Here is an 18,718-nt window from a genome sequence, read left to right as displayed (position 1 = left end):
TACATGCAAAGGCCCTGAGGCAGGAAAGAGACTGGCTCTGGAAGGATTCAATCCACAAATATTTACCGGGTGCCACTAGATGCCAGGCAAACTTACAGGGACTAGGAATACTACAATGAATAAGAACAAGTCCAAGTCCTTGATTTCCTGGAGTTTACGTTCAAGTACATTCTGACCCATTCTTTTTTTTTTTTTTTTTAAACATTTATTTATCTCTTAGAGACAGAGAGAGACAGGCATGAGCAGGGGAGGAGCAGAGAGAAAGGGAGACACAGAATCCGAAGGAGGCTCCAGGCTCCGAGCTGTCAGCACAGAGCCCGATGCGGGGCTCGAACCCATGGACTGCGAGATCATGACCTGAGCCGAAGTCGGACGCCCAACCGACTGAGCCACCCAGATGCCCCCGGACCCATTCTAATGCACTCTAGGAAGTACCGAGAATGTAGCACATACCACAGTCTGGGTTACTGTATTATTGTTTTCATGTTCTCATACCTTATTTTCCCTAATCAAATTGTAGCAATGCCAAAAGCAGTAGCAGTAACAACTAACATTTATTAAGTACTTACTATGCACTGGGCACTGGGCTAAAAAAAAAAAAAAAATCTCTGAGGAAGTTACAGTTCATGTTCTCAATTTTACATAAGAAAACTGAGGCACAGAGTAGAAAAGAAAATTGCCCAAGACCACACAGTGAAAAAGCGGAGACACGAGGATTCTAGGGAATCTGAAACGCAGAGCCCATCTCTTAACCACTATGCCACACGGCCTTCCCGGAAAAGAGGTCCGAGAACATGAGACATTTCCGCATGCCTAGTAACACCTAACACAATACCTACACCGAGTAGATTCTCCTTCCATACTGGCTGGTTGGCTGTTCCCCAACTCCAGCTGTGGGGCAGCTCCAGCCTAGCCTTGGGTGCGACCCCCCAGAACGCTGACGTAACCAGAGGCAGAGAGCGCGTGCGTGGTCTTGACCCAGGACTGTGGTGTGAATCCCCCTCTAGAAAGAACAATCGTCCAACCATCACAGCCCCAACTCGGTCCAGGGCGGGTAGCCTTCCCAGCTCTACTCTGCATAGCGGGCATCTGTCTTGGGACACTCTCTTGGCTCATATGTGGGCACCACTAGGGATACAACGAAGAAGGCCCAGTGTCTCTGTTCCCAGAGCTGAGAAGCAAAGGGCGGCAAGCCAGCTGCAGGGGGACGTACAAAGAGCCGCTCCCTTCTCTTGGCTCTCAATGCCCTCATCAGTTGTTCTCATTTCAAATGGCGCCTAATTTTGAGAAGATTTCCCTACTGCCCCTACCTGGAAGTCCACTCACTCCTTCAACATCCCAGAGGGAAGGCGGGGAAACAACCATACATAGGTGGGGAGGAGGCCCGAAATTCTGGAGGGCTCACCCCTGAGGGCCCAGGTCGCTCCGGGATCACAGGGGGGAAAGTGAGAGGGTGGAAGCCAGGTGGGCCTGAGAAGCGAGGTGGGGGCCACATGGCCCGATGTGGGGGGGAGAACACGGGCATGGCGTGAGCTCACATACTGGGTGCTGCCAGTCCTTTGTTGTGTGTGACCCTGAGAGCATGGCTTACCTCCTCTGGGGCTCTGACCTGTGTATAAAATGGAGATAGGACAGACGGGAGTCTTAGAGACCTGATGAGCTAAGTGTGGAGGAACTCAAACAGTGGCTCTTTTGTCAGCAACTCTCCCACCTCTGAAAATCCCTAGCACTTGGTTGTCCTTCTTTAGCATTTCTCCCGTTTCTGTGTTACATTAGGGTGAACAGGGTACTCGTCTTCCTGGCTTTGGGGCCACAAGCCTCTAGAAGCCAGGACCCTGCCCTCTTCAGGCCTACATACCCTGCAGATCAAGAAACTGAGAGCTTCAACTATCATAATTACAGAAAACATCAGCAACGTCAGCATTATCCCTGGCCACTTCTCTTGCCAGGTAGGCACCGTGTCCCTCTGCATACGTTATTAGTTCATCTAATCCTCTGACCTTGTACTATTATCACATTTCACAGACCAGGAAAGTACAGGGGTGAAGAAGGAAAGTAATCCGCCTAAAGTCACAAACAGCAGCACCTAGCAGGTGAGCAGAAGGGGCGCCCCTCCTCCTCGCCAAACCCTATCCCTGAATCCAGTCTAACATCCAGAGAACATCCAGAGAGCTCCAGGCTCATTTGAGGCCACACAGGACAGGAATCCCTGCCACAGAATTCAGAACTTTATTTCCTGGAGTAGCAAAAACTAAACTCACACGGAATTATCTCCCCCGCCTTGCATATTTTACTAAAAACTTCACAGGAAGTGAAAATGTAAGGCGGTGTGCCATAGGCCTCTTTGGACCTTGGCACCTGGAATGAAACCTTCCACAGACCGAGAGGAAACACTGAATGACCAAGGGCGTGAATGGATAGACAATTACGTGGGGGAGAGATGCGTGTGTCTTTGTTAAAGCCATCTGCCACCAACACACCATCCTAAAAATAAAACGCGGCACAACAGAAGATGAATTGCAAAATATATTAAGAACACAGTCAAATTTTGGTTACTGACATGAATGGAGGAGGGAGGCAGAGGGACAGGTAACCCAGAGGAAGGAAGAAAGGAAAGAAAGAAGAAAAAGGAAGAAGAAACTTGAGTACCTACCAAGAATTAGACACCGAGAGAGCATGTTGAGATGAGTATTTCCATGCCACCACCACGCTCATCCTTCAAGACAAGTCTAATTACCGTGATGCTATGGACCAGGAGGCAGAGGCTTGAAGAGTCTGATCAGCTTATCCAAGGATGCCACAGACGCAGGAGCTCAACCCTGACTTCAGAGTCTTCTCCTCCTCCCTGACACCGGAATTGGTTTGGCTGCTCAACCAGACTCACCAGTGCAAATGGGGAACGTCTACCAAGAGGCTGTCAAACCTCAAGCAGGGAGATCCTCTGCCCAGCCGCGCAGCAGTGACCGCAGGCCCAGTGCTGGACACCTGGGCATACGCGTCCCACGGAGGGCACCCTCAGTGCCCCTCAACATCCTCGAGGAGAACAGTCACTCAGAGACAAAGGGGACTTTCACCTCCCAGGGACGGCTCCTCTGTTATCCTCTCCGCTAACAAGGCTGCTCCTTAGGCTTCCGAACAACCTTCCCGTTCCTTGGATGTATTTCCTTTTAGCTGTTCCTCAGGGGCTTTCCAAATTCGAAAACCCGGCCGGGCAACCTGTCCTCAGCCTGCTTTCCCGCAGGACGCACTGACCCGCTGCTGCTCCCCGCCTCTCCGTGCCTTGCCTGGGACACTGTGTGCTCCCCGTTCGATCGGGGGAAACCAGTCTGCGACAGAAACCTGAACGAGCCCTGGGGAATGATGGCAGTGCGCATCTTCCCGTTGCCTGATGCTGCTCAGAGAGGAGTAATGGCCCTTAGCTTTCCTCAGAGTGGTAAGAGGGGAGGAGTGGGGGAGGCTGCAATTTACGCTGATTCAAATATTTGGAGATGCTCCCTGGACAGGAACAAAGAGATGCCAGGGAAACCACCTCTGCAGGAATCCTAGTAACCATGGGTGCAAGTCTGCCTTTATTTTATTCCAAGACCTACCTGCTTAATTTTTCTTTAAATATCTTAAACTCAGGTAGTTTTATAGCAAAGAAAAGAAAACGACGAATATAACCCCTTGCATCCCTTGAAATTAACTTTCTAAGCCTGATCAAAAGACATGTTTGTGTAATATTTGAACCTTTTTTGAGGTGACATTTTCTAGATCAAAGCCAAAGATGGTCAAAGAGGAGGAGGTCCTGGCATTAACCAGACCTGAGTATATCAAATAGGAAATCATTTGCAGATCCCAGAGGCTTACTCTGTATCAACGTGGGAAACAGATGCCAATTTTGGCTTTGCGGGAGGGAAACAAAGGACAAGGAGATTCTTCCAACACAGGGTTTTGTTGGTTCAACGTCATCTTAAAAGCAAGACTCATCCTACCTCAAAAGTAAACAAAAGAGAAACCTAATGATTTGCTCATCTCTCCCTCCCTCCCCCCTTTCCCTCTCTTTCTCCACCCCCGGCCGTCCCTCTCTATCTGTCTCTCCCTCTCTCTCCTCTCTTGGTTCCCCACCTCAGTATCTAGGGAGAGTCTAAAAGCTTGGTTGTTATTGTTACCCTGAAATTAGAAAGAGTCTCAGAAAAAAAAAAGCGTCCATGAGGAAAGGAAAACAGGTAGATACTGTGACAGTTGGCAAGGGGTAGGCGGCAGGGACACAGGCTGGCTGGGTGTTTCTAACTTGTGTCTAATCACTGATCAGTGATGCTTCTTAGGCAGTGATTTAAATCTCAGGTGATTTAGATCACCTTTTTAAATAGAAGTATAACATCCATATACTAAACGCACAATCTGAAGTACACGGCTTGAATGCATTTTATAAAATTAACATACTTCTGTAACTACCACTGAGATCAAGATCTAGAATATTATCAGCACCTCCAACATCTCTGTGCCTACCCACGTTTTTTTCCCCTTAATAACCACCACAATTCACCTCTCACTCAACAATAATTAGAAATTCTGGCAAAAGTGCAAATTCAAAAAGTCACAGGCAATCCCAGAGCTAACACCTAATATATTTCCTCAGGCAGTCAGTGTCCACATTTCTGTGGGACAGAAGTACTCCCACACTCTGACATGTTCTTTATTTAGCCCTGTCCTCAAAAAAAAAAAAAAAAGATACCTTTGAAAGCACAGAAATTTCCAAAGCAGGTCCTATCTTGCAGAGAAAGAGCTGAGAAAGGAGACGAGTGTGGAAGGGAGTGAAGGCAGGGGGGCAGGGTCATTTTTGCCCTCCCCGAGAGCCTTCTGGGAGACTGGCCCAATCAGACCTTCACGTGGTTTCACTGGAGATAGTGGCCCCCACTGGTGGGAGGGACCCACCATGAAAGTTCCCAGTCCCAGTGCCACCACAGTCGACCAGTCCTTGTGCTGGTCAGTCCCAACTTGGAGGCTGGTCATGAGGAGGGCCCCTCAGTTTTCCACTAGTAAAACAGGCTTGCTAGAACCAGTCCCCCTGACCACCAAGGAGCGCTGTGAAGGAAGTGAACGTGCCCACATGAAGCTACTTTGGAAGCAAATATAAGGTGGTACAGTATCCGGGGAATACAGTCTCAGAGTTTCCAAGGAGGGGTTGAAAACTAACCATCTGGGCGTCTGGCAGGTACACTGAAGGGCGCAGCTGGCCAGTGGCCACTGTGGCACACAGGGACATGTGTCTGAAGGGTGGGGGCACTTGGACACCTGATGACTGTTGCCATGCGGAGAACACAGGTTCAAGAGAGCAAGAGCTTCCGATTTTTGAGGAGAAGCCAGAATCTCATTTTTCAGGTGAAATGATGCAATTTTAAAAAGAGAATGATACCATAAAGCAAAGAAAACCCACCAGCAAGAGGGTGTGGCCTACAGATTGACGGTTGCCAACCTCTGGGCAGGACAGGCTGGTCTTCCAGCCCAGGACTGTCAGTGTCTGCTCCCACCTCATTACTCTACAGAGACCAGCATGTGCCCTGGACGGCAGTGGCTCCTGGGGCCCAGGAGGGGACACACTCCAGGTTCAGAATGACCAACTGAGTGCAGCATCCTCTTTAAAACAACAACAACAACAACAACAACAACAACAAAAAGACGATTCTGAAACTAAGGTTCAGGAAGGAAATAGGGTTTTATCAAGGCCTTCAGAGACAACGGTGAGGCATCTCCACTTCTGTTTCTGGTGCCCCATTACCTGACCCCCTTTCTTTTGCAGGTGGAGAAATGAGTGCACGGGCACTGAGCGGATCAGGCCTCATCTCACGGACCTGGGGATTCTGCTCACCCCACATGGCCCCCTTGGTCCACAAGCGCGAGGCTCCCTGCTGGCAGGGGCCTTTGGGGGAGCCTGTTCCTTACCTGCACATCGAGGTTTTTGCGAGAGGAGGCAGGTGTGTTGGCATAGGAACTGATGGAGGAGCTGGTGTTGATGTCATCGGTGCTGAGGTTGTCTATGGTGTCGCTGATGCCGCTGCTGACGGAACTGCTGTCATCCCAGCTGCCGAGACAAACACATCCTGAGCACAAAAGCCTCACGTTGCGTCAGCTCAAGCCAACAATGGGGACAAGCGCATACCGTCCCCGAAGGGTCCCTGTGTCCTAAGACCCCAGGCAAAGTTCTTGTGCCCCTAACGTGACTCATCTCAAGGGCACCACCTTTTTTTACCCTTGCTCTTCTGGATGGGCAGATGGGTGAAATGGCTGAAACAAACCTTCCCGCCAATGGAGAACGCTCTCCGGAGCAGAGGTGGCTGACCCACCCCCCTCCCACCCCCCTCAACTTTATCTCGGGAACTCTGTAGGAGCCGATGGTTACTTCCCAGACCCGGCAGCGGAGGAAGAGTGACGGCTGTGGGGACTATTGCTGGAAGCAGGACAGGGAGAGTCCAGAGCAGCATGCTCCCCGGGGTGACAGTGGGAAGACAGGCTGCAGTCCGAATTCTCTGGACTCCACTCCCGAAGTGAAATGCCAAGGGAAGGAAAGCCACGGCAGTCGGCAGAAGCCTGTCAACTCCATTAGCAGCTGTACCTCTAAAAGCATCCCAGGACATATCTGAAAGAGTTCACTTCCCAACCCACAAATCCACTGAGACCATGCCTACCGCTCAAATCAAGTCTCCAAGCAACTGTTCTTCCTCCTCCTCATCACCGTCTCCCACCACCAGCAAGACTTTCAACCCATCACCCGGTCCTGCCACGTCTCCCTGCAAAACGTATCCCCGTGCGCACAGCCCTCTGCCTCTCCTGCCGCTGTGCCCTTCCGGCGGCTCTCAGCACCCCCTGGGTTACTGCAAAGAGGCCGCCAGGCCCGCTTCTCCCTAACAATCTGTTTCCCCCACAGCAGGCAGGACGATCCTTCCGAAACAGGAACATATCCTATGGCTCCACTGCCTAATACTTGAGAGCAGGGGCTTCTCAGGCACTGAAAGCCCCAACTCCTTACTCTGCTGCTCAAGACCCTCTGATCCGGCCTCCCTCTCCAGTCCGGCCTCGTGCCCACCTCTCCATCGCCCGCTGGCTCTGGCCGCGTGGGTTCCTGTTCCTTCTAGGCCAACAGGGTTCTTGTGTTCAAGACCCTACATTTGTTTTCCCTCTTTCTGGACACTGGCTCCTGCCTCCTTCTCATCTCGCGTGTTACCTCCTCAGAAAGGCCTCCCCTAGTCCTTGCATCTACAAGGCCCACCTCCCTCCCAACCAAGCCTGCTGCACCTTCTCCTCTGTTTGCTTGCAGGGTGGCAGGCACACAGCAGGTGCTCGGTAAACACTTGTGGATTTAAACTCACGGGAGTGAGAAGTCGAGTGCTCCGCCAAGTAAGCTTCCAACAGAAATGAAACCCCATCTACTTGATCTAGTGGAACAAGGGAAGTACTACTGTTTTTCTATCGCACAGGTGGAGAGACCGAGGCTTAGAAAGGTAAGAAAGGCAACGCTGCCCTAGACCGACCAGCCAGCCAGTAAAAGGAGGAACAGAACCTGGATCCAGACGTTTGTGACTCCAGAGCGACCTCTTTACTGGGACGCCAAATGGCTTTCCATTACGTCAACTTCCAGTGCACGTCGGAGTGTGGCGCGGCTCACTTTCTCAGGAGGAAGCCCGGGCTTGGAGGGCCTCACCGCAAAGGCCTCCTCACTCCCTGCCTCTGCCTGCAGGGTGAGTCTGTCCCCTCCACCTCGGGGCACACGGTACACGCTTATTAACCCCTCTAGACCGAACTCATGTTCAGCGAGACAGGACAAGCTCTGACGAAAAGTTGCCACCAGCTAGGGACTCTGAGTTCAGCCCCCTCCCCCAGCTCATTCTTAGACAAGTCACAACTCCTGTGCCTCAGTTTCCTTATGGGTGACACGTGGATGATACCGCTAGGCTGGCTACCTATGTGAAGCTCTGTGGCAGAAAGCGTGACCTAACAGATGGAAAAGGACCCAAATCTACTCTCACGAGTGTGTGTGTGTGGGGGGGGGGGGGGGTGGTGAAAAATCACATGAGTCTTTAATTGCATCTGTTCTCTGGAGTTACCAATGTAATATATCTAAGATTTCCTATAATCCAGGGAAGAAGGAGGATTGAGGAGGGGAGGGTGGCTGTCAAGGAGGAAGGAGGGAAGTTAGGAACAGACGCCCATAAACCCAAGCCCCAGAGATTCTGCTCTGAATTTGCACCCGCTCCTCACGTATGGCCTTTCAACGCCAAGCTGTTACTCTGGAGGCGAGTGTGGCACTGACTGTACACGAGATTGTTCTCACGCTGGTGCCCGGAGCATCATGGGGTTACCCTGGCTGAGCCGGCCCAGATGGGGAGAAGCCAGGGTAGGTGGGAGTGGGGAAACCAGTGACAAGGATGAAGGGGCAGGGACACCGAGGGAAGCCCCGGCTGAGCAAGAGCATTCTTTCTGCCAGAAACCAGCTGTCCCTGCGCCTGGAGAACCAGTCACGCCTCCTTCACTTCTGGATCCTTCGGGATACTGGCAACGCTAGCTAGGTGTAAAATCGGCTACTTGGAACTTGCCCTTTCCCCCAAATTCAGGGTGTAAGTGGCCATGAGCCACCAAGATCAGAGTCGGTGAGTTCCAAGACGGACTCCAAATACTTCCAGGAGACGCCCTGCGATAACAATGGCACCCTCACAAGGGAATGTGGGCTACATGCTGGCTCTTCTGGGCCCCTCTTAGACATTCACGTTCTCTGTACACGTCTTAACAGCTGTGAAGTGCTGGGATGATCTCTTTCACTTGGCCTCAACTTGCGTGACCACACAGGAGATGCTGAGACGAACAAAGCACAACTCGGGAGGAGATGAAGGTACAGCCTGAACTGCCAGTGGCCACTCCATCGTCACCTGCCCAAGAAGGCAGCAGAGTCAGGGGGAGTGATGTCGTGTGAGCGCCCGTATGGAGCCATACCTGAGGCTCCCAAGAGACAGAAGCACCCCTGGGAGACCGAATGTGAGGACAAATCCGTTCTTTTGCTCAAAACGAGTTTGCTCAGGTTTGTGTCAGTTGGTATCCTCGCGCTACCGAATGGGGAACTGCGATGTGTTTGCAAAAGGACTCCAGGCATGTGGCTGAGAGTCTGACAGGAAAGGCGCAGAAAAGCGTTCGGAATTCATTCATGCGGTTAACAAGAGGAGTCGCGTCCAAGCGAGCGGCAGAGGAAACTGTGTACGACCTGCACCAGGGGTTCGAAAGTCCACTGACCCAGGTCGGGGGAGAGATGGTGAAAGGGACTACAGAAACTGATTACAACAGAAATGTGAAAGAAACACAGAGGATCTGTGTTTGCTATGTGGCGAGACGAAATTTCAGCTACGAGGCTCAAGGGACCCGGGTGACACAGCAGAAAGAACTACAGTGTATTCAGCAACGGCTCTGGAACAATCACTCTGGAGTATGATGTGGCCATCCGTGCATTCTGCTCTTGAATCTGACTGTGAAACACCATACAGTGGCCCCGGAGCCTGCCGGAGATGATGAAGGTTTCAAAAGATGAAGGCAGATATGAAGTAAATCATAATATTAATGCTTAAATATAGGATGAAATCTTTGTCATCACTGGGATAATCTCTGTATATGTATAACACTCAAAAGAACAGGGGGGCATATTAAACAACCTAAAGAAAAAGGGTCTTGTGATTTCAATTTTGAATGAGTACTGATTTCTGACTTGAGATTTTTAAGATGAAAGGTTTAAGGACTGGGAGTCAGGCTGTAAAAAGAGTTACAGTACTTGAGAAAACTTAATTTATGACACGTATAACTTTAGTTTATTTGACTTGCAAGAGTTATGTGCTTAGAAAGATTTTGCTTGTTAGGCCGGTAAGTCCCCACTGTCAGACATTTGAAGAGCTCGAGGAAACCATGCGTGTTAAACTTATGAATGCCATCTAAAATGTTTAAGGAAGCTTAATTATCCAAGTTTCCAAACAGTACTAATCATTAAAATTCAATTTGTTCAGTCTAAATTTATAAAGTACTAACCAAATAACAAATGGAAATCAGCTTAATTTATACAAAAATACTTGTTGTATAGATGAGATCTATAAGAAAACCTAGGTTTTTTTTTTTTTCAACGTTTATTTATTTTTGGGACAGAGAGAGACAGAGCATGAACGGGGGAGGGGCAGAGAGAGAGGGAGACACAGAATCAGAAACAGGCTCCAGGCTCTGAGCCATCAGCCCAGAGCCTGATGTGGGGCTCGAACTCCCGGACCGCGAGATCGTGACCTGGCTGAAGTCGGACGCTTAACCGACTGCGCCACCCAGGCGCCCTGAAAACCTAGGTTTAAAAATTAAAGCTTTTGGGGCGCCTGGGTGGCTCAGTTGATTAGGCATCCAACTTGGGCTCAGGTCATGATCTCACTGTTCATGAGTTTGAGCACCGCATCAGACTCTCCGCTGTCAGCACAAAGCCTGCTTCAGATCCTCTGTCTCCCTCTCTCTCTGCCCCTACCCTGCTCATGCTCTATTCTTTCTCAAAAAAAAAAAAAAATAAATAAATAAATAAATAAATAAATAAATAAATAAAAAACTTAAATCTTTAATAAACTGAATAGTAAAACCTAATAAATTCTAAGACGTTCTTTTTGGGCACAAAAGCGCTCCTTAAACATTAGCAAACTATTAAGGCAGATTTCGTTCTGTGAATGAACGAATGATTTCTATATGAACGACCAGAAGAACAAATGAACCCAAGAGAGCACCCCTCCTCGCCAGTTTTTTTCCCGCTCCAGTTCATCTTTGCTCTACGTTGCAAGACTTCCAAAGCCATTCCAAAACCGCTCCCCAAATCTTGGTGGAAACGACACTGTGTTTGACATCCTTGGGAAGAGAGCTGAATCCCAGGGCCTCCTCCTGCCTCACAGCCTGTATTATAGGAAATTCAGAGGAATGTGGGACGCAGAGCTTGGCTGGTTTCCCTGTCTTTTTTAAAAAATTTCAAGACAGCCTATCATGTTTATGCCCTATAAATTCTTTGGCAGAGACACAGACAAATGGCAGGAAGATGCTTCCACTGATTCCTCAAGAACCATTAATGCCAACACATCGTTTTCCAGCCAGATCACAGGCATGTACCTTTTTCACTACTCAGTGAAGTGTCCCCCATTGGCGCAGTCATACAATGGCGCCTGGGAGTGATCAGTGATCCGATTTGAAAACAACCTTCCACCATTTGGAGCCAATGGGTGGGTGGAAGGAACTCCATCAAACACTTGCTATTGTTCTTTAAGACTCCTAAACTCAACACTTTTGGATCCTGATACAAGGGCTTTGAATTCATCTGTTCTTCTTACCCAGTCCAGTCAGCACCCTCTCTGTGCCAGACACGGTACAAGGCAGTGGAGACACAGTGATGACTCCCAGTTGTCCTTACCCCCGACAGCAAGGCCAGTGGATGTGACAGACAAGAATACATAGCCCAGACACAAATGAAAATGTAAACCGGGAAGATGAGCAAAGGGTACCAAGTAGAAACTGCACTGGTTCCAGACATTTCTACAGCCTTTGATGTCTCAAGCCACCAGCCGGGTACCAGCACACGGTAACAGGAATAGCCTGCAGCGTGCCCGATCCCAGGTCCACCGACACTCGACACTCGCTGCTATACGGCAGTCTCCTTCAAGGCATGGAAGTGGCAAAGGGGCCGGGAGAGCCAGGCCCTGTCCTCAGCCATCCCTAGAACTACTCCTTGTTACTCATTTTCTCTCTACGCCCCAGACTTCCAAATCAGGAGGGAGCTGAATGCAGCCATCCCAAAGGCTGCTTTCTTTTCTTTTCTTAATTTTTTTTAATGTTTATTCATTTCTGAAAGACAGAGACAGAGCACAGGTAAGGGTGGGTGGAGAGAGGGGGGCGGGACACAGAATGTGAAGCAGGCTCCAGGCTCTGAGCTGTCAGCACAGAACCCAACACGGGGCTTGAACTCATGAACCGAGAGATCATGACCGGAGCCAAAGTTGGCCGCTCGACCGACGGAGCCACACGGGCACCCCTCAAAGGCTGCTTTCTAACTGACATCCTAGGAGTTTAAACTCAGAGAAAAGTTGGTACAGAGACAAATGGGCACATGGAAGGTCCCCACGGATCTCAGAGCATCTCCTCTCCTTCAGTAAAAACTGCCCAACAGGTAACTGCACCTTCTAGTCTTTGGGTTTGTTACTTCATCGCTAATTTCACCCCTCAGCTTATTTTTTTTAAGCCCACACAATCTTTTTTCTTTTTTTAGTTTATTTTTATTTACTTATTTACATTCAAGTTAGTTAACATACAACGTAATCTTGGCTTCAGGAGTAGGACGCAGTGATTCACCTCTTATATATGATGCCCAGTGCTCATCCTGAAATGTGCTCTCCTTAATGCCCATCACCCATTTACCCCACACCCCCACCCACCTCGCCTCCAGCAACCCTCAGTTTGTTTACTGTATTTAAGAGTCTCTTATGGTTTGCTTTCCTCTGTTATCACCTGAGTTTTGAGAGGGAGATAGCAAGCAGGGGAGGGGCAGAGACAGAGGGAGAGAGAGAACCCCAAGCAGGAGTTACACTGTCAGCACGCGGGGCTGGAACTCATGAACCGTGAGACCGTGACCTGAAGTCAAGAGTATGATGCTTAACTGACTGAGCCACCCAGGCGCCCCTAAGCCCACACAATCTTTTAAATACTTGGAATAGGTGCCAATATCTTGTACATAGGAGACAATTAGCTAGCCCTGAGTAGTAACTGCCCTTTTTAGACAGAGACGCACTTTCCCATTTGACACAACCCCTAGCTAAGCCTCTTCACTCACCCTGCAATTTGAGTTTGCAAACTTTCCTAGAGAGGCAACAACCCAAGTCATAACATAGAGTCTGCGTTAGACCACACTATTTATCCACAAAGGAACAGAATGCAATCTTAACTAATATTTATAGGCACCACTGAAGATGTTTACCAAATGCCAGGTACCCCACTAGGCACATTATATATATTATTCCATTCCCATTTTCCACTGGATGAAACAGAGGCTTAGGGCCAAGAGCTCATCAGAAGAATGGGATTCAAACCAGACTCCATGCCCCCTTCCAGCTCGTCTGAAATCAAGCACATACAGATCAGCTTGGAAATCTGTCTGCTAACCAGCCTAATCACAAAAGAACCTCCACCAGCTGATAGCAACCAAGTGTATCAAAAAGGGACCCCATTTTGGACAAGACACAGTATTTTGACCAGAACCATGGCCTCAACTGTTTGTCTACTATCTCTTGAAATACAGATGGGAAATGATTCGCCAAGAGTGATCAGAAAATCCACTCAAAAATGGAAAGACCCATAAAGCCAGGAGGATCCTATTTCAGTCTTATAAGAGATGCTGACATCACTGTGTCAGGAATTCAAATGCCACTCAGAAGGCTTAAAGCACAATTTTAACAGCCAAACAAGCTATCTGCTATGAAAAACGCAGGTGAAAGCATCATAAATTATTTTAGCTCCTCACATTCCCTGTTTTCCTCCCTGTTGTGGGGAGTGAGCATTCCATACAACCGAGGAGAGAAACCTGCCTTCACCAGTGTACCCCCTCCCCCCTTCCCTGAAGAACCACCTTTAATCTGGACACATTTTTAATATCAAGCTCTTCCGGGCAGTTTCCAAATGCAGCAGGAATTGGTAATGGTCCTGAATTAATGTGATTTCATATTTGTAACTTCATCTCCCATAAAGCAAAAAAGCAAAGAGGAATGATTAAACAGATTTTTCCACTAGGATTTACACACCCATGTGTGAGGAATCCTGGGTTTCAGCTAAAGACTCCAACTCTGAGGAGTTATTGAAGGGTCCAGAGGGTCATTACACTCTTCAAATGGACTCCCTGTGAGATAATGTTGTTTACTCGAGGGAAAGATATGCTAACCCAAGTTGTAAAAAAAAAAAAAAGAAAAAAAAAGAAAAAAAAATCAATCAGATTGCAGATACAGATTTGTTGTCTGTTCACTGATAAATCACCATGCAGAGAGGAAGGACTCTAACTATGGTTCTCGAAAGCAGTCTTCACAAAGCAGCAGCTCCTCACACCCAACCCCCCAAACCCCAAAGACTGGGTCCACTTCCAGAAGGCCCTTAGCGCGTCCTCAGGAGCAGTCGGGGGCAGCCCCTGCCCCACTTTCTGCCTCTCTCCTGGTGGCTGAGTGCTCGATTCAGAGACACCAAGGGCTGGGCCCAGGCCTTACCTGCTTACTTTTCCAGTTCTGCCCTAGAATCACAGCAGAGCTCATTTTCACGGCCCTGTGCCCCCCACCAGACAGCTGTATTCAGTTGCAAAAGCCCAGACTGGTGGAACTTGTTTTCTGGCTATTGTTCAAGGCAATTGTTCCTGTGAAACCCCAGGGCCTGGGCGGAATGAGATCTTTTGGTGTGGATGAGTGAGCAAGCCCAACTGTAGGCTGAGTAGTAACCCCTGGGGAAGGGAAAGGGTTTGGCTACCTTCACTTCCCACCAGACAGGTATGTTAACTATTTCCTTCCCAGGAGGTATTCTCCAGGGCATCACCTCCTCCACCCACTGCTGGCAGTCTATTTAGAAAACCTACCTTCACAGAAAGCAAGAGCACTTCCTCAGAATCCCACCTTTCATTGTCTATCTGGGAATGATAATAGCGTAATAGCCAACTTTAAATGAAGTTCAAAGTTGTGCCAGACCTCATGCTAATTACATGCATTATTTCCTTTCATCCCCACAAGTCCACGGTGCAAATAACAACTCTTACTGGGGGCTTGCTTCCGTGCCAGGTCCGGTCACTTACATTTTCTCTGGGTACTAACACTATACCCATTTTAGAGATGAGACAATTGAGGCTTGGAAAGAAAGGCCCAAAGGTCATACAGCTAAGAAATGCTGAAGCTGGGATTCAAACACAGATCCAAGAGTGTTCAACCACCCCCGTTTATTTATTCATGTGGCATCCTTTATTCCATGCCTATCATGTAAACAACGAGGACTTCAAAATTTTCCACACCAAAGAAAGAGACAGTTACTCGAAAAAAAGCCATAAGCAAGCCTCCTGTCTCTAGAGTTCACCTTCTGAGATCAGCCTACATGGTTTGCAAAATGTGCTAGAACTTGAGCTCGAATGAAAGTAAGGGCAGACACGAACCCCAGTGAATTTAGTCTCCTCTAGCAGTGGGCCAGGGGACCACTAAGCCCTGGAGGCTCCAGATGGAGGCAGCACACAGCTCCAGAGAGAAAAGTAAAATAGATTTATTTGAAGCCTGGCTCCACCATTTACTTTGTCAGAGGCACCTCCTCCCACTCCCCGCTAGCTCCCTACCCCTGCGCAGGAGACCCAGGCTTCCCTTTGTGTGATACGGTGCTAACACCAGGCCCCATGAGCCTCTTGTGGGGACCAGATCAGACCTGCAGGCACTCCGGAGATAACCAGCTCACGTCAGCTGCAGTACAGAATCCGGGGAGCCTGAAAAGACCGCAGGAAGGAAATGCAGGCCCACGCTGCAAAAGAGATGATAAAGTACCAGGGCAAGAACTTGCTTCTTGCGGCTTCGGTGTCCCAGGGGAGAAGCAGCCTCTACAGACGGTGCCAGGTGCAAGGCCAATCACTCGGGGAGGAGAGAAACAAGAGCCCCATAAAGAGGGCTCCGAGGGGATTTAGCAGCATTCAGAATGCCAGGGGTTGAGTTTCACCCCACAGCACCTTTGTCCCATTTTGGTAACTCATTCCTTTAACAAGTAGGTGGTCCCCTGAGTAAGCGTGAAATTCCTCCCTTTGGCTCCAGGGCCTTGGTGGGGCTAGAAACCCCAGAGGGATGCCTTCTGGCCTCATTGTTACAATAGGCACCAGCGTGTCTGCTGACCTCAGCTACACAAAGCCGTCTCTCGTCCAAGGCTCCTCCAGAGAGGGCTGCTGACACTTGGTCCACTGCCGGTCAGCTTTTGCCAAAGATCTCAACAAACTCATCCTGGTGTTCTGTTTACCAGAAGATACGTGTACCCTAAACATCAATGGGATTCAGCCCATTATACACAGCTAAGGCAAATAATAGCAAACGCCTACAACGAGGTGACAAACTTTAAAGGTGGGATCTAGGCCCGCTGGTAGGTACTTTACACACATTATTCCACACACTCCTTTCTGTTACCCTATGAGACACAGACTATTAACGTTTCCTTTACATAAATGTGGAAACTGAGGCTTCCAGAGCCCAGGCCATCTGCCCAAGACGCCAGACCTAATAAACGGAGCTGGACTGGAACCTAGATCTGCCGATGCTAAACCCAAGCTCTTAACCACATTCATTCAACTTAAGAGCAGAAGGAAGGATTCTTTTAACTAGATCCCAGTCATATAAGAACTTACAACTCCCACATGTTATCCAAAAAGCCCAGGACACTTTTTCATGCAATCAAGTTATTCTTAAAACATCTCCAAGGAGGTAAATGAAAGGGGGGAGGGGCAAATCCCACACAGAGCCTTGGCTGGCTGCCTTAGGTCTAGAGTAGGTGAAGGGGGATGTGGAGTCCCAACATTTCTGTCACCTACCCTGCCACACCCACGCACTCCACTCACTTTCAATTCCCAATACCTCTTTAGAGGTCTGGGACCTCTAATTCCCAACCTGAACGCACGAAACAGAACCATGACTGCCTCAGGGAAGCTGAGAGAGGGGAGTGTCCCCCCAAACCAATCCGTCCAGCCTCGTTTTGCAGTGTTGTCTTGTCGGGGGCCTGACCTTACAAGTTATCACTTCTGGGGCAAAGGGAAGCAAAGAGAACTCAGGTCCAGAAACAACCACTCAAAATCAGCTCTGCGGCCCCAAAACACTTCAGCTCTAGCTAATTAGCCAAGCCTAGCACACATGTGAGCAGCTAGTGCCAAGCTTGGGTCAGCATTAACATGCCGGACGTACAACCTCTCCTTCCAGGACTCAATAAATCCAGCTTCCCAGGAGGCAGCCCCAGAGTTCCAGGGCACAGTCCCAGGAGCCCAAGGCCAGCTCCAAGGCCACTGGCTGTCCCAGATTTGACTTCCACTTGGGCTCCTGCCCTGCTGAATCTGGTACAAGCACAAACCCAGTCACCGGCCCAGAAGCCTCAAAGGGATGAGAGAACTCTCAGGCAGGTCCTGCTGCAAAGCAGAGTTGCTTTTAAATATCCCACCCCCGCCCTCTCTGAAATAAGCAGAATCTGAGAAGCCCAGGCAGGCCACACTTGCCCGTCTCATGTGCGCTTTGGTGAGTCCTCTGCAACAAAAAGTGCCCTTCGTCCAGCTGAATCCACATTTAAACCTGTAGCTAAAACCATCCCGAGCCATCTGCCAAGCCCAACAAGGAAGGCAGAGTGGTGTCTAGACCCAGGTTCCCATGCCAGCTTGGCCCCTCTTACTAGCTGTGTGACCTTGAGCAATTCCTTAACCTCTCTTGGTTCCCATTGCCGCACCTTGAAATTGAGGATAATATTGCTGGCTCTGCAAAGAAAATTACATGAGACTGTGTCTGTTAGATGCTTGGAGAGCAGTAGGTGATAATGAACATCTTTTTTTCTCTTCCCCCTTGTCTGGCTTAAAATAGAAACGCTTCTCTTCGGGCAGCGTTATAGCAGCCCCAGCGAATAAGAAAAGTACTCATATTTAAATCTCCCATGCTATCTCTCTTGGAGCCCAGTTTCCCGAAAAAAAAAAAAAAAAGCCACCCAGTAATTTGCAGTATTAGTAAACATAACCGCAAACTCACCCGGCTTCTTAGATTCCAAACAAAACCTCCAACTGCAAGTCATTTTCATCAGGGCCCTCCAAACCACTAGCAACCCTTGCTGGGGCCCACATGGCCTCTCTCGAGCTCTCTCCTCCCCCCAAACTGGAAGGTCCCCCCCTCAAAAAAAAACAAAAAACAAAAAAAAACCCTGGAATAAGGATCTAAGACAGTTGGGAGGTCAACACCCAGTTTTTCAGTTTTAAGAGCCTCCTTTGCTAAGTTGGTCTGTAAAAGCCTGACATTCCCCAAATGTCCAGGTGGACCAAGGACATTTGGGGAAGGCTCCGGCTTCCTCCAGGATTATCAAGGCTGGCACGAAAGGAGTTGGGGGTGGCAGGGAAAAGGATGCTGAATTCCGGACCAGCCGCTTCCCCCCATCGCAGAGCCCACGGGCATTTTGGCAGCTGTACCACTGGCTGCTCTGCAGGGCTTTCCAATATCACCCAAGGAACGACAAGGCAGGACACGCGGCACACCCCGCCCCAGGCCCCAGAAATTTGAGGAAATCATCCTACCTGGTAAGGTTCCCGGGCCAGAGCATTTCACTACATTGTGGTCCTTAGAGAAAGCGGACAAAGAAGCCGAATGAGTCTCACGATGGCAACTCAGCCAGCCAGCCAGCCGAGCTGGCCCACGTTGGGCCAGGGAATCCCGGGCACCCAGCAACTCTCCTACTGAAGGACCAGTCAGACGGGGATCACTATGCCCCAGCCCAGAAAAGAAATCTGATCCACCAACAAAATTAACCCCTTAAGTGCTGAAGGAGCGAGAGGTCAGGCCTGAGTGCTAGCATCAAGTCAGCTGTGAAAAGTTTCAGCCAGGCAAAAGCTAACACCAAACTCTGAAACCATTACCGTAAAGCACCTAGTGGGAGGGCCCTCGCTATGGTCCCGGGGGAATCTGCAACAGTGGGTCAAGTT

General features: G+C 49.4%; 1 protein-coding gene across 3 annotated transcripts in view; it reads right to left on the bottom strand.

Annotated features, from left to right (window-relative positions):
• NAV2 (neuron navigator 2) overlaps positions 1–18,718 on the bottom strand; it is a 399,317-nt gene that overhangs the window by 69,637 nt on the left and 310,962 nt on the right. For all 3 annotated transcript variants that reach the window (XM_047071097.1, XM_047071099.1, XM_047071098.1), the window contains one exon: positions 5,926–6,064. In XM_047071097.1, the coding sequence (XP_046927053.1) occupies positions 5,926–6,064 (139 nt within the window). The remainder of the gene's footprint in view (positions 1–5,925; positions 6,065–18,718) is intronic.

This window comes from Lynx rufus, unplaced genomic scaffold, assembly GCF_022079265.1.
Source record: "Lynx rufus isolate CCGP_SWC_20201006 ecotype Redwood Valley unplaced genomic scaffold, mLynRuf1.p SCAF_9, whole genome shotgun sequence".
NCBI classification, from domain to species: Eukaryota; Metazoa; Chordata; class Mammalia; order Carnivora; family Felidae; genus Lynx; species Lynx rufus.
The sequence above is the reverse complement of the archived record's forward strand: the minus strand, read 5'-3'. Positions and strand labels throughout refer to the sequence as shown.